This window comes from Pleurodeles waltl, chromosome 1_1 (assembly GCF_031143425.1).
Source record: "Pleurodeles waltl isolate 20211129_DDA chromosome 1_1, aPleWal1.hap1.20221129, whole genome shotgun sequence".
Classification (NCBI taxonomy): domain Eukaryota; kingdom Metazoa; phylum Chordata; class Amphibia; order Caudata; family Salamandridae; genus Pleurodeles; species Pleurodeles waltl.
The window spans coordinates 132,636,410-132,657,901 of record NC_090436.1 but is presented as its reverse complement, the minus strand read 5'-3'; the positions used below and the strand labels follow the sequence as shown (position 1 = coordinate 132,657,901).

Genomic DNA, 21,492 nt, shown 5'->3' with positions numbered 1-21,492 from the left:
CCACACCGACCGCCACAGCGGTAACGGCCGCCGGGCTGGAGACATCAATCTCCAGCCTGACGGCCGTCACTGTACCACCTGCTGGATTATGACCCTGCCTACCACCATGGTTTTCGTGGCTTCCTTACTGCCACAAAAACCATGGCGGTAGGCACTATCAGTGACAGGGAATCCATTCCCTGTCACTGATAGGAGTCAAATGCATCATTTGTCAATCTTTTTTCATTTTGTTTGGGAGGGGGACTCACCTTGGTCCTCATGTTTGTCCATTAAGCTTGCTTGCTTTACTCGCTACCTTTTACGCCCCACCACTTTCAAATGTCACCAGCTGCCACTGAAGGATAGTGCAGTTTCACTCACTGTTTTTGTGTTCTCTTTAGGTCTGCTCTCTCTCGGTGCTGCAATGCCCCTGCTTTTCTGTTCACCACACAGAAAAATACCCCACTTGGTACGAAGCTCAAATATGAGGTGGACACCAGCGGATTATTCCACATCAACTCTGAGATTTTCAGAATTTTCCCAAAGGTTTGTAACACTTCTACATTCAATTACTTTTTACAGTGACCAGAGCTACTAGTCATAAATGTTCTTGCATGTTACCCTGAATTTGCTATCATAAATTTGTTTCGACTATGGGGGAATTGGGAGAGGCAAAATGATGCCTAACGCACCTCGGAGAAAAGTCTCAAGGTCACTGCCCCTGCCACACCATCCCTGAGGGGTATACAGTACAAGTGCTTTTTGTCATCATGGTGCTTGCAACAAAACTGAGAGGAAAAAACATAGAGCGTCAAAGATTTATTAGAACATTGGAATGTTGAGCACTCCACTGAAGACAATGGAGTGCTCTGGGCTTCTTCTTTCAAACTCTGTTTTTGTAAGTTATAAGCACACTAAGTTAGCATGAAGCGTACATCACCACACAACCAAAGGCAGAGCAGAGTGTTGAGAACAGCAAAACACTGTTAGTGGCAGTGTTTGAAAGGTGTAGACGTCTGCTGTATGCCTCGGCAGCAGAACCTTCATTTCATCTTTAGTTATGAAAAGCAATACAACATTGTAGGCAATAGGTTTTGTGGGTTCAGGAAAGAAGGGAGGGGGAAAGAGACAACAAAGGGAATCAGAACAAGATAATAAGACATATCAACAAACATTGTTCAGGTTAGTCTAGTACAGAAGCAAGGCATGTGTGGTATCAGAGAAGCCAGTTTTCCAGTACTGGGCTGAGTGGGGAACGTTCATTTTGTACAGAGAGATTAGTGTCAGAAAAACAGTTCCAATGCCTTCAGTGCCCTTGAGGCAAAACAGGCAAATTCTATGGAGGAGAGATGCGTTAACAGAGGGTGCCAGATTTTGCCAAACCTCACATCCATGCCCGATGGTTTGTGACTAAGTTGCTCTAGTGCCATCATTTGCCAAAGGGTGGTGATCAAACCAATTGTGACAGGGAGGGTGGGGATTGCTGTTTCCAAGCTAAGGCGATCAACTGTCTCACTGCATGAAGCATGTGGCTAGTGAGTATCCAGTCTGCAGCAGTCATACCTGTAAACCCGTAAACCTAGGATAACTGTGAGGGAGGTGGTGGGGATAGGGTAACTCAGAACATCCTTAATGTGACTAAGGATCTCCTTCCAGAATGGCTGTATCTGGGGTGGGGAGGAGGGGCATGTCCACCATGTATGGATAAAGTCACCCACATCCTGCGTACATCTTCAGCAAAGCAGGGAGGTGCCCGGGTACATAGTTGATAAGTGAGAAGGAGTATAGTACCATCAGTACATGGGTTTATAAGCCGTTTCCCACAGAGAGGGGCTACGGTATGTTTTAGATATACCTCACCATAAGGTGTCCCATTTCTTAGGTGTGATTTCTTCTACCATTTCTCTATTTCATAGGGATGGGTAGGAGTGTGTAGTCATGTTTATGGAGTGTTGAAGAGTGAGATAGGTGTTGGAGGTGAGCTCCTTCTTCTCACTAAAGGTCTGGACCAATGTCACAAATGGGGTGTAGGGGCATATGATCATAGGGAAGGTCGTGGATTGGAGCGCCCAGTGACGTAGCTGTAGATACTCCAGCCGGGCCCTGTGCTAGAGGCCATATACCTCTTGACATTGCTCAAATGTCTTTTTTCGGTTCCCTGAAAAAGGTCCCTCAGTGTCCGACAGTCTTTATCGGTATATGCCCAGGCGGCTTGAGAGGAACAGCACAGGAGTAAAGTCAGGGTTTCGAGAGATCAGGTGTTCGGGGAGAGAAGGTTGATCAGTCCACGTGATGTTGCCAATTTGATCCAAATTATAAGTACCATTTTAATCCAAGTTGGTGCATATGCACTGCGGGGGCGAGCATGATTAGGGAGCCAGGCTAGGTCCCACAGGTGCCTACAGGCTACTGCCCTGTCCATGTGAAACCAGCGGGATTCACTTTCGCGCTCCACCCAGGTGGAGATAAAGCGCAGGTGCGCCGCCCAATAGTACTCTAAATGATTGGGCATGCCCGTCCTCCCTTATCTCTAGGATGCATCTAAAGTTTAGTGTAGATTCGAGGTTCTCCAGTATTGGGGTATCTTTCATAGATTCACATGCTTGAATCATTCCCCGTCGTCGAAGTGGGAGTCCCACGGTACATAGAAAGCAATAATAGAGAAAAAACTTTTTTTTTTTTTTTTTCATTGAAGTCAATAGGAAAAAACACATTCAATTGTAGAACAATCAGCCTCTTTATAAAGAGCCCAAACTTCAGCCAATCAGGCATGACCACCCCTTTAGAACCCTCAGCACAGAGGCTCAGTCTCTCAGATTTTCTACCGCACGTCGTGTGTAAGGGAGTCTCCCTGAGCTCTGCTCAGTTTTCTATCTCTTCAAGAGAAATCTTTGGAAATTTTCACTTGACTTTTTCTACAGAAGTTTTTTCCATCATGTCTACAAGAAAAGGTCTGTTTAGGCCTTGTGGGACCTGTGGCAAATTGAGACTTCACTGTGAAGATCCTCACAAAGAATGTATCTATTGCTTACATCCAGAGCATAAGGTCAAGGACTGTAAGATCTGCAGGACCTTTCCCAACTAGACTCTGAGGGACAGAAAAGCCAGGCTCCTACTTTGGCTCCAGAAAAAAAAGGCAAGGGAAGCTCTTTCTGAAGAGGAGAGTGACACTTCAGTGACCTCAAAGAAAAGGAAGAGGTCTGTGGAGAGCCTATCCCATACAAGCAGTAAGTCAGCCAAGAAGCTGCATGCATTTAAGGACAAGCCAGGGGATCTACCTTCAACATCCAAGGTAGCATGTGGCAAGGTTCACTCAGAGCCATCCACACCTGCTTCTTCTTCAAAGAAGCTTAAAAAGCCTTCAAGCTCACTGCCTCCGTCGACGTCCAAAAAACCGACACCGTCGACGACACCGTCGACGAGCGCTCCGTCGATGACAGGCCTTCCTTCGACGACGACTACAGTGACGGCCACGTTTACAGCTCCTCCATCACCGATGATAGTAACTTCGTCTCCGCTGTCATCTACGACGATAACATCGGTGAGTCTGAAGTATGGTCCGTCGTCGTCGCACACTTTGAAAATCACAAAGAAGCCGTCGACGGGTAAGAAGCTGAAGTCCTTGCTGTCGACGCATTCATCGATGAGAAAATTCAGAAGATCACCGTCGGTTTCACCGACGAAAATAGCGACGACACACCTGACGACGACAACCCCGTCGACGACAACACCGTCGACGGATGGCGCAGCGATATTGACTTCGTCGACGAAACCTTCGTCGACACTGGCAGCACCGATAGCAACTACACCGACAACGGCTCCGTCGACGCCTGCAACGTCGACGCCTGCACCGTCGACGAGAACACCATCGACGAGTGCTCTGTCGACGGCAGCTCCGTCGACGACTCATTATCTTCACTCTGGAACATCTCCTTACCTACCCCAAAGAATTTTACCTGTGAAGAGCAAGTCTTCCTTATTGCTGCCATCACATACATCGCCCAGCAAGAATACGCCAATTCCTCCGCAGCATCTATTTGCTGATGACGACGGTGATGGTTATTCTGATGACGTTTTTTTTCCAGTGGCACGTAGTCCATCCGAACTACGTATTAAGTGCCAAGAGGAGGATGAAGAGGAGGATCTTCAGCCCTATACGGACCAGCAGGATCAAGGGCATTTCCAACAACAAGAACAGACAGTACAGATGCCGGTCTCGTTGATAAACAACCTTCAACAAACGATGCGGGACTATTATTCGAGATTTCCTCCAGCTGGTTCTTCTACACCGGTACAGCCTCCACAGACACCAGTGTCCACTCCGGCTAGACCTTCAGAATTTCCGGACCCTACCACAGCACCTCCATCGGTTCAGGGTATTGCTTCACCTTCATCCGGTGAGGAACAGGAAGAAGGGGAGATACAGGACTCGGATTCTCTCATTCCGGAGTGGGATGAGTATCAAATCCAAACTCCATCTCCGTCTACACCACCGCCAGTGGACTCTCCACCGCAGGACATTGAGGGTTTCCATAGTGTCATGGAAAGAGCTGCGAAGAGATTCCAGCTGCCGATTACTTCGAAACAATTGGATTGCTTTCTTTATGACTTTAAAGAAGACACTAGGAAATCGGTAAGGGCCATTCCCATTGTCGATTTCATTTGGGAAGAGGGCCTAAAAGTCATGCAGACTCCGTCTTCCATTCCTGCAGTCTTACCGAGACTGGAGAAGAAGTATAAGGCACCAGAAAACTCCCCAGCATGTTTGATCAGCCATCCTAAACCGGATTCGGTTATTTCGCAAGCAGCTCAGAGGAGGTCCAGGAATCCATCGGCATCTCTGACTGCCCCCCCAGACAAGGAAGGACGTCGTTTGGACTCCATAGGCAAAAAAAATTCAACTATGGCTGCCACCACGGTTAGAGCAGCTAACTCTCTAGCAATACTGGGGAGATACGATCGCCAGATGTGGTCTGACATGTCACAATTCATAGATATGTTACCTGAGAGCAGTAGAGTAGAAGCTCGTAGAATTCTGCAAGAAGGGGAAAAGATTTCGGCTGAAATCATAGACTCTGCCACTGATGTTTCCTCCACAGGATTTCGACAGTTGGCCGGGGCGGCTGTGCTCAGACGCCAGGGGTGGCTTAAGGCTACCTCTTTTAGGCCTGAAGTTCAATTGAAGGTTCTGGACATGCCGTATGATGGCGAACTTTTGTTTGGCAAACATGTCGATGATGCATTGCAGTCTATTAAGGCAGACACTGAAACAGCCAGATCACTTGCAACGCTTCAGTACAAAAGGCAACCCTTTCGGGGAGCGAGAGGGAGAGGAACCTTTTCATATAGAGGAGGCTCTCAACAGTATCGTCATTACTCCTCTTACCAAGGTCAATTTCGCTCAACCTTCGGCCAGCAACAACCGCATTCCTTTCGTCAGCAATCATCAGCTCGCTTCAGACAACAAACGAGAGGAAAGTCTGCCTTCAGGGCCAAAGATACAGCAAGAAAACAGTGACCCTCATCAAGTGTCTGCACCCAGCCCCTATATCAACACTCTTATAGGGGGCACAATTTCCAAATTTCTACACCAATGGTCCAGAATAACTACAGACAAATGGGTATTGGATATTATCAATCGGGGGCATACATTAGAATTCAGCCAACCTCCCCCTCAAGTACCACCAAGAGGTCCCCCGCCAGCCCATCTCAACGATCTTATGGAACAGATTGCTATCTTAATGAGGAAGGGAGCGATAGAGGTCGTACCAAGGAGCCAGAGGGGAACAGGTTTTTACTCCCGTTTTTTCCATATCCGGAAGAAGACCGGAGACTGGAGGCCTATTCTAGATCTTCGTTCGCTCAACAAATACCTCAAGAAACAATCTTTTCGCATGATCTCTCTTCAAGACGTCCTGCGCCTGCTCAACCGAGGGGATTTTATGACATCGTTAGATCTTCAGGACGCATATTTCCACATTCACCCCAATCATCGGAAATTCTTGCGGTTCAGGGTTGCAGGCATTCATTACCAGTTCAGAGTGCTGCCTTTTGGCCTCAGGTCGGCTCCAAGAGTGTTCACCAAGGTTTTGGCGCCAGTGGCGGCCCACCTCAGACAATTAGGGGTACAGGTGTTCCCGTACTTAGACGACTGGCTAATAAAGGCACGTACAGCATCGAAGGCTGCCAGAGACACGGAGACATGTCTCTCCCTTTTCGGAACTCTGGGCTTGACAGTCAACTATCCCAAGTCTCACCTAGAGCCCACTCAGAACATCACGTTCCTAGGAGCCATCTTAGACACTCTACAAGCGAAAGCCTTTGCTTCGCAGGACAGGCGAAAGAAACTTCGAGACTTAGCAGCACGTCTCAGCAAAAGAAGGTCCGTTTCAGTGCGGACTTACAAGTCTTTTCTAGCGATGCTATCGTCTTGCATTCCGTTGATAAGGAACTGTCGTCTGCACATGAGGACTCTTCAACAACAATTAGACAATCAATGGAAACAGATAGAAGGCTCTTTCGACGAGGTAATTCGAATAACCCCTTCAGCGAAACAGGCTTTCAGGTGGTGGAAGGAAACTCCCCTCGTCTCAAACGGACTGTCATTTCTGAAGGACAGGACCATGCACGTAGTAACAACAGATGCATCCCTAGAGGGATGGGGTGCTCATTTACAGGATCTCTCCGTGAGGGGAAAATGGTCCACTCAAGAATCAACTCTCCACATAAATGTATTAGAGTTAAGAGCGGTTGCTTTGGCACTCAAATCCTTCCTCACGAACATCAGAGATTCTTCAGTTTTGATAAGGACGGACAACACCACGGTCATGCATTACATCAACAAGCAGGGAGGCACAAGGTCTCGGGCATTATCACTGGAGGCGCAGAAGCTGTGGCATTGGGCAATTCAGCATCGAATCTCCATCAGAGCAGAACATCTCCCAGGGATCACCAACACCTGGGCAGATGCCCTGAGCAGGAGTCGAACCAGCTGCCACGAGTGGGAACTCAATCAGTCAGTTCTCAACAGTCTCTTTCGTCGTTGGGGCAAACCCAGTCTAGATCTGTTCGCGACCAGAGACAACAAGAAATGCCAACACTTCGCAAGCTGGCGACCGCAGAGGGGTTCAAAGGGGAATGCGTTTTTGATCAAATGGTCAGGGATTTATGCATACGCTTTTCCCCCGCTTCCACTCATCTCGAGACTTCTGCAAAAAATGAAGAGGGAACAATGCAGGATTCTACTAATCGCTCCCAGATGGCCACGCCAGTTCTGGTTCACAGAACTTCTGTTACTTTCGGAACAACCTCACATTCGGCTGAAGGCAATACCGGATTTGTTGACAATGAGCCAGGGTCAGGTTCGTCATCCCAACCCGACATCTCTTCGTTTATCAGCCTGGCTCCTGAATTCCATGAATTCGATGGATTAAATATTCCTCCGGATTGCAGAGAGGTGCTTGTCTGTGCCAGAGCTCAGTCTACAAACCGAACATACATGTTCAAGTGGAAGAGGTTTTGCTTATGGTGCTCAGCTTCCAACATCCATCCTCTAAGGTCATCTCCTGAACAAATTTTGCCATATTTATTGCATTTGGCTAAATCCGGTCTTTCACATTCATCGATTAGGGTGCATCTGGCTGCCATATCCCGTTTCCGACGGACGTCTCAGTCACCTTTACTATGGTCATCCAGAATAATAAAACAATATCTAAAAGGTTTATTTAGGATGTTTCCACCAATTCATCGTCCTGCACCGCAATGGCATTTGAACATTGTGCTCTCCCAATTAATGAAACATCCGTTCGAACCTATTCATAGAGTGGATCTCAAGTTCGTTTCTTTTAAAACAGCCCTTCTTCTAGCCTTAACATCGGCAAAGAGAGTCAGCGATATCTAGGCCTTCACAATTTCTCCACCTTTCCTTCAATTCAAGCCAGAGGTGGTCATTTTGAGAACAAATCCAAAGTTTATACCTAAAGTTCCATCATCTTTTCACCTAAATGAACCGGTGGTTCTCAGAACATTTTTTCCAAATCCACAAACGGCAGCGGAACGAGCTCTACACTCTTTAGACATTAAACGCTGTTTAAAATTTTATATTCAAAGGACAAGCGGCTTCCGTAAATCGGAACAATTATTTATCAGCTATGGAAACATCAATAAGGGTAAAGCTGTTACTAAACAGAGTATAGCGCGCTGGATCTCTTCCGCCATACAATTGTGCCACCAGTTGGCAGGGATGCCATTAACATCCAGTGTCAGAGCGCATTCCACTAGAGCGGTATCCACTTCAACAGCTCTGTTCGCCGGAGTCCCTCTGAACCAGATCTGCAGGGCGGCAACATGGACACGTGCTCACACTTTCACCCAGCATTACTGCCTAGAAGCTACTGACAAGGTGGATGCTGCAGTAGAACAAGCGGTATTGCGTAATTTATTTGCATAAGGTGAGCCAATAACCTCTTACCCTCCGTCCTCTGTGTTTTGTTTAATGAATAATGTAAAATATATAGTGTCATGTGGGTGGATATAGGTATATGTATTTTATATGTATATATTTATGTATATATATATATATATATATATATATATATTTGTATATATATGTATATATACATAGTTTGTATAGCTAATATGGCTAGCACTTAATTTGCAATTGTTAATTGCCTATATAGAGTCAGATAGCATGCATTATACTTAGGCATACTATTGGTGTTACAGGAATCAAACTTTTGTTCTTACTGCTGGCTATTCTGATTCAAGCATGTGAATCTATGAAAGATACCCCAATACTGGAGAAGAAAATGAGTTACTTACCTGTAACTGTGGTTCTCCAGTATTGGTATCTTTCATAGATTCACATGCGACCCACCCTCCTCCCCAGATGGGCTCACCTCTTTTGGTTTTTTCCTGTAATCTCTAGTGCGGAGAAATCTGAGAGACTGAGCCTCTGTGCTGAGGGTTCTAAAGGGGTGGTCACGCCTGATTGGCTGAAGTTTGGGCTCTTTATAAAGAGGCTGATTGTTCTACAATTGAATGTGTTTTTTCCTATTGACTTCAATAAAAAAAAAAAAAATATCTCTATTATTGCTTTCTATGTACCGTGGGACTCCCACTTCGACGACGGGGAATGATTCAAGCATGTGAATCTATGAAAGATACCAATACTGGAGAACCACAGTTACAGGTAAGTAACTCATTTTCTTTCTTTCCACCCCAGATGAACGATTTCAGCTCACGCTGGAGTCGTTGTATATCATCTTGAGGTATTGGGGTGGGGTGGATTTGGAAAAGATACAGGACTCAAGGGAGGACATTTATTTTGAAAACATTGATCCTGCCCAGCCATGAGATTTATAGGTGTTTCCAACGTCTAAGGTCATCGGTTAGCACATGGCGTAGGCGCATCCAATTAGCTGCAGACCAGGTTGTAAATGTGGGCATTATGATGAGGCTTAGATATTTGAGCACAGGATACCATGTGAAGAGTGCTAGCGGTTGCAATTTGGCATGTCCGTGGCTGAAATGGTCAGGTTTAAGATGCTGGATTTTGCCTTTTTAACTTTGAAACCATAGACCACTTTGAAAGTGTTTAGACGTGTCACCACTGCTGGGAGAAAAATATCAGGGCAAGTCAGGGTAAGTAGCACGTCTGTGTTGGCTAGGGTTGGCTTCCATCTTGGAAGGAGACAGCCGGTGCCAGGAGAGAACAATGTGTGCATGGTCTGCGATGGAAATGTCAGAGATTTCGGCAAGTCCTAATGCACAAAGAAGGGTATGGATGATAAATATATGATTTATGCGTGAGTATGTACAGTGGACGTGTGAGTAGAAGGAGTAATCACGGGAGTCAGGGTACATATGTCTCTAGGCATCCACTAGCCCCAGGGACCTGATTTCTGTTTCTAACTGCACTGACATTGCCCCCAATCCTGGGTAAGTGGTAGTGGGGCGGTCCATTGCTGGGTCCCAGACTAAGTTGAGGTCTCCTTCAACTATCATGTTCCCGTCAACCCCCTGAAGCTGTTACCTAAGGACATGCCGGATGAAGGCATCTTGAGGCGTGTTGAGTGCATATAAGTTCAACATGGTGAGCTTGGTCTTCCCATTAGGCGATGTAGAATGAGATAATGTCCCTTGCTGCTTTCGTGCACCTTAGAGTTGGTTTACAGAGTATACCCACTCCTGCCATTTTAATATCAGCAGAAGCCCAGTTATGGAGGGGATAGTGCGGGTGCGCCATTTGGTGCTTTTCTGCCCCTCTCAGATGTGTCTCCTGTAAGAGTTCTACATCTGGATCATGGTGAAGCATGTAGCCTGAAATATGTTGCATATGCTCTGAGAATCGAACCCACAAATGTTTACAGAGAGAAAATTGATACCGTTAGCGAAAAATATCGTGGAAGGAGGGGGTCTCTGTGCCTTGTGTCTGTTGCCAAGCAGACTCTCTGTAAGGAGGTCCTATCATCAATGGGCGGAAATAGGCGTGGTGAGGGGGTTAAAACTCTCAGGGCAGGATGAGATACAAGAATGCTTCCAGACCTAAAAAAAAGAAAAACATTAATGAACAATAAACAACAGTTGGGGACTGGTCAGGTCCAACTTGTGTGATCTGTTTCATCGTAGACCAGCATCACAGTGTCTTTGTCTTGTCCGAAGTTTCACCCTCTAGCATACCGAATCGCTGGGTGGGGTTCATCATATTCGGGATACAGCAGAGCTCAGGGAGGTGAGGGTATGTCCCTCCGGATCTCTTACAGCCGCCACCATTGAATATTGAGGACGGTGGCCATGGTTGCTCATGAAGTCTACAAGAGAAGACTGCACGATAATCACCAATGTGTGCTGAGGGCTGCACTTATGGTGCCAGTGTTGCTCATTGCCCTAAATAAAATCATGATGATGTCCCCGTCATGAACTGTCTGCAGGGGACGCAGTCAGAGAGGTAGTGGGAGCCAAGCTGCGTAGGTGATGTATGATTTCTCTTTTCGTCTCCTGTGTCGCTAGGGCTTTTGTCAGAGTGTCAATGGTGAGCATCGGTCCAGATTGGCTTAGAGCGGAGCTTGGGCACTGTGTCTTTGGAGATAGATTGCCATTCAGTGGTAGCCAGGGCAAGCCCCGGTAGGTCCTCTGCCTCTCGGAGTGGACACAGTGTGCACATCCTACCCTCCCAAATGAAGAGGAGTGTGAGCGGTGTCCCCACTGATATTTGATGTCCAGGCTCTGTAATTTGTCTGTCATAGCTTTAAAGTCACGTCTGTGTCAGAGCGTTAATGGGGGAGAGGTGCTGTTACAGTTGTATCGTGTGCCCCTGGAAAACCAGATCGATTTTTTGTTGTGCAATGCGGAGGATGGTTTCTTTCTCTATGAAATAATGCAGATGGGTTAGGATATCAGGGGACTCACTTGGGTGGCCCGGGGCACTTGCCACTCGGTGGCCACATTGTAGAGTGGGCGGAGGGGCGCCTGAGACTCCCCAGACCAATTGAAGAACAGCTTGGTTAAACACCATAATATCAGTGCCTTCTGCTCCCTGAGGCACCCCTCAAATGAATGATATTGTAACCCTGTTTTCGAGATCTTCCTGTTTGGCTTGGAGCTCAATGTGCTGTTCCTCAAGGGTAGGAATGCGTCTCTAAAGTGCCTCCTGGTCATCTGAGCATGCATCCATCGACCCGTTCTCCTATCTCATTGACTTCTCACCTGACGTTCTTGATTCATGTCTTGAGGTCAGCTTTAAGAGAGTTAATTTCTGTGTGTATTTCCTGCAGAAATTGCATCATGTAGTCTTGTGTGATTAGGACCTTGGGGGAAGAATGTTGGGTTCTTCGTGGGTAGGTTGAGGTTTGCCTTTGTCTGCCATTCCAGGCTTATTCCAGAGTGACGGTAGCAGAACTTCTTTAGCTGGCTTATTGCGTGACATGGTTGAAGAAGAGGAGGAGAAGCAGTCCCCACTACAGGAACAATGCACCTGGCAAGAGTGGGCCTCTTTAGCAGTTAAGTTGGGGTGTCACCAGACGGCCACCAGGCAGGGACTTGAATACATCCCCTCTCAGTGTGAGTTGGGCGGAGGGTTGGTGCTTTGAGTTATGTAGCCAGTTGGGGCCAGGCAGGATGGCATCCAGAGGGCAGCCTGTTAGAGTCTCGTACAAGGGAGTCAGTTTGTGAGGCAGTTGGGGGTAGGTTGTGGTATGGTGGCTAGTCATCCATAAGAGGCGCAGGCAGGCATCGGCCTTCTTTAGTTACCCATGTTTCTTGCTGTTCTGCGGTAGAGGGGCAGAGGTCAAAGCCCTCCCCCCCCAATGGAGCAGCGCTCAAAATTTGGAAGGTCCAAGGCTCACAAATGCTCCACCTGACCTGCTAGCAAGCAGAGACCATTCAACGCCCTCGGGGGAGTGCCCAGGTCGAGCAGGGACCGCTAGAGCTCGTGGTGCTCGGTTGGTGGCTCCTGGCTCCCGTAAAGGCTGTTGTCACTCCAGGGACATCAACCGGGCTTATCTACGGATCTATAGGGCCAGGGCGAGGGCCCAAGCCCCACTCAGGCTGCAAAGCTATGTGCAGGGGACACCCCAGAGGTCCCAGTCATCCCCTCAATCCAGGGCTCCAGGATCTGCTCCCGCATTGCCAGAGTGGTAAGGGGCCAGCCGGAGGCCAAAAACTATTCCCAGCAGCAGATGTGGGTGCAGGGGAGGAGGGGGCACTGCCGTGCCAGCAAGGGTTACCATCCAAGCCTCACTATGTTCTTCTCAGCCTCCGGATCAGTCAGTGACCAACACCCACAAAAGAGGCGGCGGCTCGAGGCGCTCCCCAGGTGCTGGAGCTCAGGCAGCCTGTGTCGGATCTCCTGACCGCACCAATGGCAAGGACAGGCCCCTCACTTTCACTGTCACCATGGCGGCCCGAGTCTCCCCCATCAGGCCATCCAGACTGCCAGTAGCCGCAGACTCGCGGTCGGAGGCGTGATCATCAAGGCTCCCTAGAGTCCAGCAGCCAGGTCCAGCAGGAGCAAAGGCCCAATGTGCCCTTGGTGGTATTGGGCCTCGGGCCCCAAGGCAGGTACGGGTGGATGGCCGCGTGGGTCTTCAAAATTGCAGAATTCACCTGTCACTAGCGGTCGCTGCTCCTATCAGTGTCCTTTTGGGGCTGATCCCAAGATATCAATAAGCTTCCATTGGGTGGGGGTTATACCAATGTGTTCCCTACTTGGCTCGTGGTGCGGGATCTGGCTCCAGTGCTTGAGATGGTGGTCAAAAAGCAACGTGGAGCCCAGAGAGGCGAGAGATCCCATTGTACTCCATTGTGCGTTAAACCACACCCCGCTGTAGGCTTCTAGTGGCTGGTAGAAGCCCGGAGCATCAACATTCCATGTTTGTCTTTCACAGCTGTTGCTGTGAACTAAGGCCTCACGGAGCCCGAGGGGATTTCAACCTCTTGGGATCACTGAGGGCTTTGTTTCACTAATTAGAACATTCTGCCCACTAGGAGCTGAATGTTCTAATAGCCTTACAGCCCGCTATAACTGGGCTATACTAGCCATTAAAGGCGTGTTCCCTTTTGAAAGCCCCTACCTTAGGCTCAGGCCTTTAACACTGCAGCAAGCCTTTCATGGCTGTATAGCTCACTATGGCGGGCTATCAGGCTAAAATATGGACTGGGTCCTCGGTAGTAATCAAAAACAGACATTGGAATGGGTCCCTTTCGGGCACTGTATTTATGGCCTGAGCTGCAAGGTCAAAATAACTAATCAATTTTTTAACAATGAATGTAAAAACCGTTGTGATAATCCATGTTATTCCTGTTTATATTTCACAAGCTTTACTTAATCATACATTCCTACGAGTGTTTGCTTTTTCTTGGATGTTGTGTTACAGTATTTTTTCAAGCACCATATTACCCTTGTATATTGATCATAGTTTGGACTGAGGCCCTCATTACGAGACTGGTGGTCATGAGACCGCCAGCCTCGCAGTGGCGGTCTTACCGCTGCAGAGCCGGTGTATGGACGCCAAGCCTCCACAACCCCACCTGACCCACCGGTGCGGTCGCACTGCCGCGGCCTGTGGGGACCACCTCCAACCTGACGGCAGGCCTCAGCCTGCCGCCCGGATTACGTGGTTGCACACTGCCAGTCATTTCGGGGCGGTCAGTCCACCACAAAAAGCCTGGCGGTCACTCACCCGGCGACAGGAATCTTCGTTCCTATCACCGGCACACACACACATATGTCACCACACATGCACACATCCCCTCCCAACAGGCACCCAAACACCCCTTCACCCATGCATGCATACACATACACACCCATTCAGCATACGCATACATGCACTCAGATACCCCCACTCACTCAAATTCATCAACACAGACACCCCCACTCACTCGCATTCATCCATACAGACACCCCATACATGATCACATACACACACATACACATACACTCGCAGACACGCATGCATTCAGCACCCTCTCAGCAAACACACACACACGCACCCAAACACACCACAGACTCCCCTGCCCCCCCTTTCGGACACCCACTTACCTCTTCTGTCGATGAGGACGTCCGGGAGGGGACGGGTCCGGGCGGTCTTCCCTCGCCGTCATCACCACGCAAGCAGGACTCAGCGAAGCCGTATTACGGCTTATAAAACAGAGGGCAGAGTCCTGTTGGCGTGACGGTGCCAGCGAGGGACCCGCCTCTGCAGCGCCGACCACCAGCACGACTGCTGGCTGCTTTCCGCCTCAATAATGGCAGAAAGCAGCCAGCACTCGTAATATGGCAGTCTGCTGACCGCCAGCACTGGCGGTCGTCTGGCGGGTTGGGCTTTGGCGGTCAGTGGAATTGACCGCCAAAGTTCAAATGAGGGCCTGAGTCTCCTCTTGGTGTTCATAACAGTCCACAATTGAGAGTTCTGGATTTGAGGCTGATGGCAGTGTGAGTTTCTAAAAGCTTCTGTCAGTGCGTCAGAAAGGTGTCCAGAATACATGGTCCAGAATACATGGTGATTTAATCCTTGGCTTCTCTTCAGAGTGCACAGAGCAATAGTCTTGTATGGCAGTTGCAGTTGTTGTTCTATGCAAATGTGTGTGAAAGAGGTACAATGTTGCCAAAATATTGAGGAGGCCAAATTGAAACCAGGGCTTACAGGTGAGTTTGGGGGATGATCAAGTGAAGGAGATGCAAGGACGTTCATGAATAGTGAATGATAAGAGGGTGCTGAAAAGGAAAAAGATGAGGTGTCAGATATGAAGATGGATGATGATTACAGAAAGATTTGGGGAGAAAAAGGGTGTGTCTAACACAGACTGCAGAGGAAAGTTGTCTAAAGCGAAGAAGACCAGTGAGACACTCTGAAGACCACTACCCTTTCTGCAGACCTCAGTAATAATTATTTCACAGTTTCATAATTTCCGAATTGAAACATTTTCAATAATTATTATTTACAACAAAAGCATTATTGTTACACATTTATCGTAACCAGGTAACAACTATTAGCAAAGCCAATAGACCTGGGTTGTTTTTGGTGTATGCCAATTGTGCGATACATCTGGATGCGCTCAGAAAGACACCAAAACACTGGTTGGATGACACTCTTTGAGAAACACAGAATTTTAGTTTACATGTTTAACCACACCTTACATTATACACTTTGGCATGGAATGCACAGTCTGATAGAAACAGAAGTGACAGTGGATTATGCTCTGATGCTGCACAATCGTGCGTGATGCACTTTGGCACACACACTGAAGTGGAGGAAAGTGTTGGAGGAGAGTGGAGTGGGGAGGCAGTAGATAGGAGGGCCAGCAATGATGGGGGTTGGGATTTGTCAATCACTCTAGACTAGGGTGTCATTGGAAGCCAGTAAAGAATGAGAAATTCTTTCCTAAGTCGAGCTTCAAACGAATATTGTGGTGCTGCATAATCGGCCACCACTAACAAAAGCAGCAGTGCTTCGCCCTTGCACACCCACCCGCGACCCAGGGGCTGGTTTGACAAAATTGCCAGGGCTGCTTTGGGTTTCCAGTCTGGCCCGGTTAAAAGAGTTAGAAAAGGACAAGAAAGATCACACAAGGACCATAGCCCCTTACATGATCGCCTTAGAATGTTAAAGAGCCTTTAATGTTCTATGTACTAGTTGGAAACTTTTTGCAATGATAGTTAGAATGGGGTAGCTGAAAGCAGTGTTGTATATTAATTTCACTGAACACATGGGAAGAGAGAAGGGCCTATTCGTAAAGGTCAATTTTATCTTACTCTTTTGAGTAACTTTACTACTTTGGACTATTCATGTTTTCCAAGTATAAAGTTACTCAAAATTGTATACTTACATGTCTCCACTCCCTGACATAGGGGGTGGAGTCAGTAAAAACTGCAAATATGACAGTAAAGTTTCCACTAGTATAGATTTTATGACAATATTTGATGTTCTGTTCTCTTGGCAGAGACCTCTGCAACTACTGCAGAGCTATCCCTGCAGTAAAATAAAGAGAAAAGATTAAAGTTTTATTAAACTTAATTTTTAAATTAAAAAACATTATTTTGCATATATTATTATTTTTTTAAATGTGAAGATTTCATTCTTTAAAATTCCGACTTAAAGTAAAAAAAATTATATGACGTAATACAAATAAACGTGATATATAGAATTAATTAAAAGTTAAATAATTTTTTATCAAATATTACTGTTAAATCATAAAGTTAATAGCATGTAGGCTCTCCAAAAATAGGTGTTCATATTACTCAATGTATTGCTTTGGGAGGATTAACAACTGAGAGTTGAGATTATCATTTTGCTATTTATGCTCCCAAAATCACTGATAATGTGGGTATTTTGGAAACAGGAATACCACGGTCTTCTGACTTTGACTTTGATGCTACCCTTAGAAATGGGGAATTTCTGTGAGAATCTGAACTTTCACACCCCATTCCTGTGGCAATTCCCCATTCTCTGCCATTTTCTACCAACTAACAGCTGGTGAAGCATCTGGGTAGGAAACACCTGAAATGGGATACTTTAACATTTCTAATAATTCCGTTTTAGATCGTAATTTGGTTACCTGCTGAATCAGAAATCATATGACCATTGCAATGAGTGCCTCAGTCGCCTCTGGGTTCAAAATTGTGACTGGTTTCCGTGCTTTGTTACATGTCTTCCATGAAGTTATTCTGTTGTGTCCGAAGTTGTCTTAGTCCTTTGTTGTTATTTCCTCACTGGACCTCATTACTGCTAACTTAAGCCTTTCAGTTTCTCACTTCTCTGCATTCACAGTGATCACACAGGACTGGATAATTCAATTCACCCTTATCCCTAAATAATTAATAATGTCACAAATATAACATTCTAAACATCTAGTGACAGAGCAAATGGTTGACTGGAGAGTCTCAGTAGCCTGTAGGCCCAGTCCTTGTGCTAATTTGGTTGCTCTTTGGACCAGCGCTGATGTATTTAAGTATCTCTGAACCTTTCTTGGACCAGCATATTCTTCTAAGGTGTCAAGGGAAGTGTACCGAAATCATAATAGATTGGTGTACCACAATAGAATTACATGGAAGTGGTAGTTATAATAGTTTAGTGAAGGTACAAATGATATCCATATTCACAAGAAGTGTGAAGAGGACAATGTGAAGTCATCAGAAGAGGTAACGAGATTCCGTAACTCAGTTTTCAATTGCTCTTGAATTTGGCTTCTTTTGTCTCAGGCTGAGAGACTGTCGCCAACTTAATCAGTAAGGTGGACGCCACTTCTATCTTCAGGCTGATGCCAGAGGACCCTGACAACAGAGTGAGCAAGCCACAGGGCATCTTAAGTGTGGGTAAGCCCGAACACCCCAAAAGTGTGAGGAGACAGCATGACTGAGGACATTGGAGTCATCAATACTATGTACAACAGGCATTTCCATTATTGTCCCACATTCAGAGTCACCAGTGCATAAGTGGCTCATAGTTTATCCTAAACCCCTCCACTTTTTTACGAGACAGCTGGGGATTTGGTAACCTGGTCAAGAGTGCAGGCCGTTTGCGAGATCTAACTGGTCACTAAACAGTGTAGGCATGCTACTGATTATTATTAACCAAAGTCTGCATGTCCCGCATGAAAATGAAACTTCTACAGACTTGAAAAATCAAATCTATGATCTCCTCTCTGCTTTAAAGCTGCTATCCCAAGGCATGATTCCTTCCCCATTCTGCACAGACAGTATTGAGGGGCTTTCCAATATCATAAAGGCCCCATGGGTCTGTTATTGTGCAGTTGGAGCTACTGCAGTATTACTGAGTGGTAAATCTACATTTACCTCTGCATGAGATATGACTGAATGTAAAAGGTTACCTGTATCAGCATTGAATAAAGATATTTAGTGCTTGGAGACACAGAGGTTAACACTTTTCTAATGGCCAAGCACTTTGTGGATGCCATGTATCTATAATGTTACGTCACAACCCCCCTTATTCTTGTGCCAATTGTTGCCTCACAATGGACTCTGAGGCACACGTAAAAAGAGGAAAAAGCCTCATTGAATTGTTTATGTGCACAAAAACAATTCTGCCTGCAACACAGGTACGATTGCACCATGACACCTGAGTGCCTGCGTTGGTGCTAGGCTGCACTGCGTGCGCCAGTGCAAGGTGACAGCAGGAATACGCCATATCTTGATAGATATGGCACATTCCTTTCCTCTCCATTTGAGGCAGTGCAGCAAGTTTTCTTGTTGTGTTTCATCAAAGTTTGATATGTCTGGGCATTAATATGTAAACACTAATTTTATTCTCAATTTGTTTTGTGATATTCTTCTATTGCAATATTTTTGTTTTCAGTATTTTGTCAGGCAAGCAACGCTACAACAGGAAGCATACAAAAAACAGATGGCATGGAATTGTGAATCAAAATGTATATTTTATCAATTTAACTCACTTGTTACATGTGACTCATGAACAAAAACATTAAATTAAAAATGTGCATGTTTGGAGCAAAAGGCTTTATTGTTTATTTTTTAGAAATGCCCCTATAATTAATTCTTGTTAAATAGGTATATGCAAGGACCTCAGCTTCCCAGTGCTGAACCAAAAGAGGTTTGCTTTCTCAGAAAAGTTTTACTATCTTGCCAAGTGTAGTGAAACCCATTCAACTATTAGAGCAGTGAATGTGAGCAAATTTTCTATGGGAGCTTAAATAGGAAATCACTTGTCTTTTGAATCTCCTTAACTTTTTTTCTAGTGGGTAGATCTTCATGAAACTGTGCATGGGTAGATCTTCATGAAACTGCATGCCGAAACGGAGCTGATTGAATAAGTAGATTGCCACGTTTCGTGCCCTTTGTTAAAATGGCCACCACTGTAAATCAGTACTCCCTGTGTGCAGGGATTTACACTTGAGCATGTGCATGATATCCTTAAGTAATGCCTAAAAGAAAAAAAATAAACACAAATATAACAAGATCTGCAAAATAAGAAACAAGGCCATGAAAAGAGAAGGAACACGAAGAAGGAGAAATAAACATCAGGGCCCGTATTTATACTTTTTGACGCTAAACTGCGCTAACGCAGTTTAGCGTCAAAAAATGTTGCGCCGGCTAACGCCATTCTGAAGCACCATGCGGGCGCCGTATTTATTGAATGGCGTCAGCCGGCGCAAGCAGACCGGCGCTGCCTGGTGTGCGTGGAAAAAAAACACGTACACCAGGCAGCGCCGGCGTAGGGAAAAATGGCGCTAGGGCGTCTTAAAAATGGTGCAAGTCAGGTTGACGCAAAAAATCGCCTCCACCCGATTTGCGCCATTTTTAACGACGCCCAGACGCCATTTACATGACTCCTGTCTTAGTAAAGACAGGAGTCATGCCCCCTTGCCCAATGGCCATGCCCAGGGGACTTATGTCCCCTGGGCATGGTCATTGGGCATTGAGGCATGTAGGGGGGCACAAATCAGGCCCCCCTATGCCACAAAAAAATATTTAAAAAAATAATATTTATACTTACCTGAACTTACCTGAATGTCCCTGGGGTGGGTCCCTCCATCTTTGGGTGTCCTCCTGGGGTGGGCAAGGGTGGCAGGGGGGGTCCCTGGGGGCATGGGAGGGCAGCTGTGGGCTCATTTTGAGCCCACAGGTCCCTTAACGCCTGCCCTGACCCAGGCGTTAAAAAGTGGCGCAAATGCGGGGTTTTCTGCCCCGCCAACTCCCGGGCGTGATTTTTGCCCGGGAGTATAAATACGACGCATTTGCGTCGCAGTCATTTTTTTGGACGGGAACGCCTACCTTGCATCTCATTAACGCAAGGAAGGCGTTCACGCTAAAAAATGACGCTCTTTACTCATACTTTGGCGCTAGACGCGTCTAGCGCCAAAGTATAAATATGGCGTTAGTTTTGCGCCGAATTTGCGTCGAAAAAAACGACGCTAATTCGGCGCAAACGGAGTATAAATATGCCCCCCGGTTTTTAGCAAGGTGCAGGGCCCAATTGCAAGCCAATCCCTGCACTCAACCCCTGCGGACCATAAGTAAAAACACTTGACCTCCCACAGAAGGCAGGGTGCATGGTCTGGTCGGGTTTGCCTGCCCAGAGCAGGTTGGGCAGAGGGCCTGGCCAAAAGCCATGCGCAATGAGAATTTGAAATTAGGTACACCATAAAAAAAACAATGAAATTCACAGAAAAAAAAGCAAAGTTAAAAACTGTTATGTTTCTGGCTCACACAAGTGTTAAAACTTTGAAATATGGTTAGATGTGGTTTGCGACTCAAACCATAACTCATGCCTCCCATATGCACTGCATATTACATCACATATGACAACAGGAATGACATCATAAGTCACATTTTAGATGTTATGGCTTTTTTTTACACCAAATCTTGGTTTATTTCTTGTATTTTGTGATATTACTTCTTATTTTTAAGAATGTGTATTTTTTGTTTTTCTTTCAATCTTCATCACTGCGATTATGTCAGCTTGTCAGGTAAGTGAGCTGCAGGCACTCTTATTGAAGCCTTCCTACACTACCTTCTTCCTGGACAAACTGGTGCTGAGGACTCCAGGGCCCTTTCTACTGCAGGTAGTGGCTTCCTTCCACGTTTGGGGATCAGTCACTCTTCCAGCGTTCTTTGCTGCCCGTCACCCCTTGAAAGAAAAGGGGAGACTCTGTTGGTTGGACCTCAACAGGGCTTTGAATCTTTTGCATTGATCATACCAAGTTTAATCAAGTAGGCAATCAACTCATTGTGGGGCTTTCTGGAGTTAAAGAAGGGAAAAGGACTCTGTTAAGGTGGATAGTCTCTACGTCATGATCTGCTATGCACTGACCACGGAATGGTCTGAGTGACTACTTTAACAGGACCAAGCCTGTACAGCATGTTGGCATGAGGGATGCCTGTCCCGGACATCTGCCAAGCTCCGAAATGGTTGTCAGTGCATATGTACATGAAGCATTACTGGCTTGATAGCCAGGTTACAGATCTTTTTGATTTAAGTTCACTGGACAGACCTTATACCTTTCGGAAGTACTGCTTTGGAATCTAGTCAAAAGGTG

At 46.4% G+C, this 21,492-nt stretch overlaps 1 protein-coding gene across 2 annotated transcripts in view; it reads left to right on the top strand.

The window, feature by feature from the left end:
* ST8SIA5 (ST8 alpha-N-acetyl-neuraminide alpha-2,8-sialyltransferase 5) overlaps positions 1-21,492 on the top strand; it is a 341,938-nt gene that overhangs the window by 262,938 nt on the left and 57,508 nt on the right. For both annotated transcript variants that reach the window (XM_069218874.1, XM_069218872.1), the window contains one exon: positions 381-525. In XM_069218874.1, the coding sequence (XP_069074975.1) occupies positions 381-525 (145 nt within the window). The remainder of the gene's footprint in view (positions 1-380; positions 526-21,492) is intronic.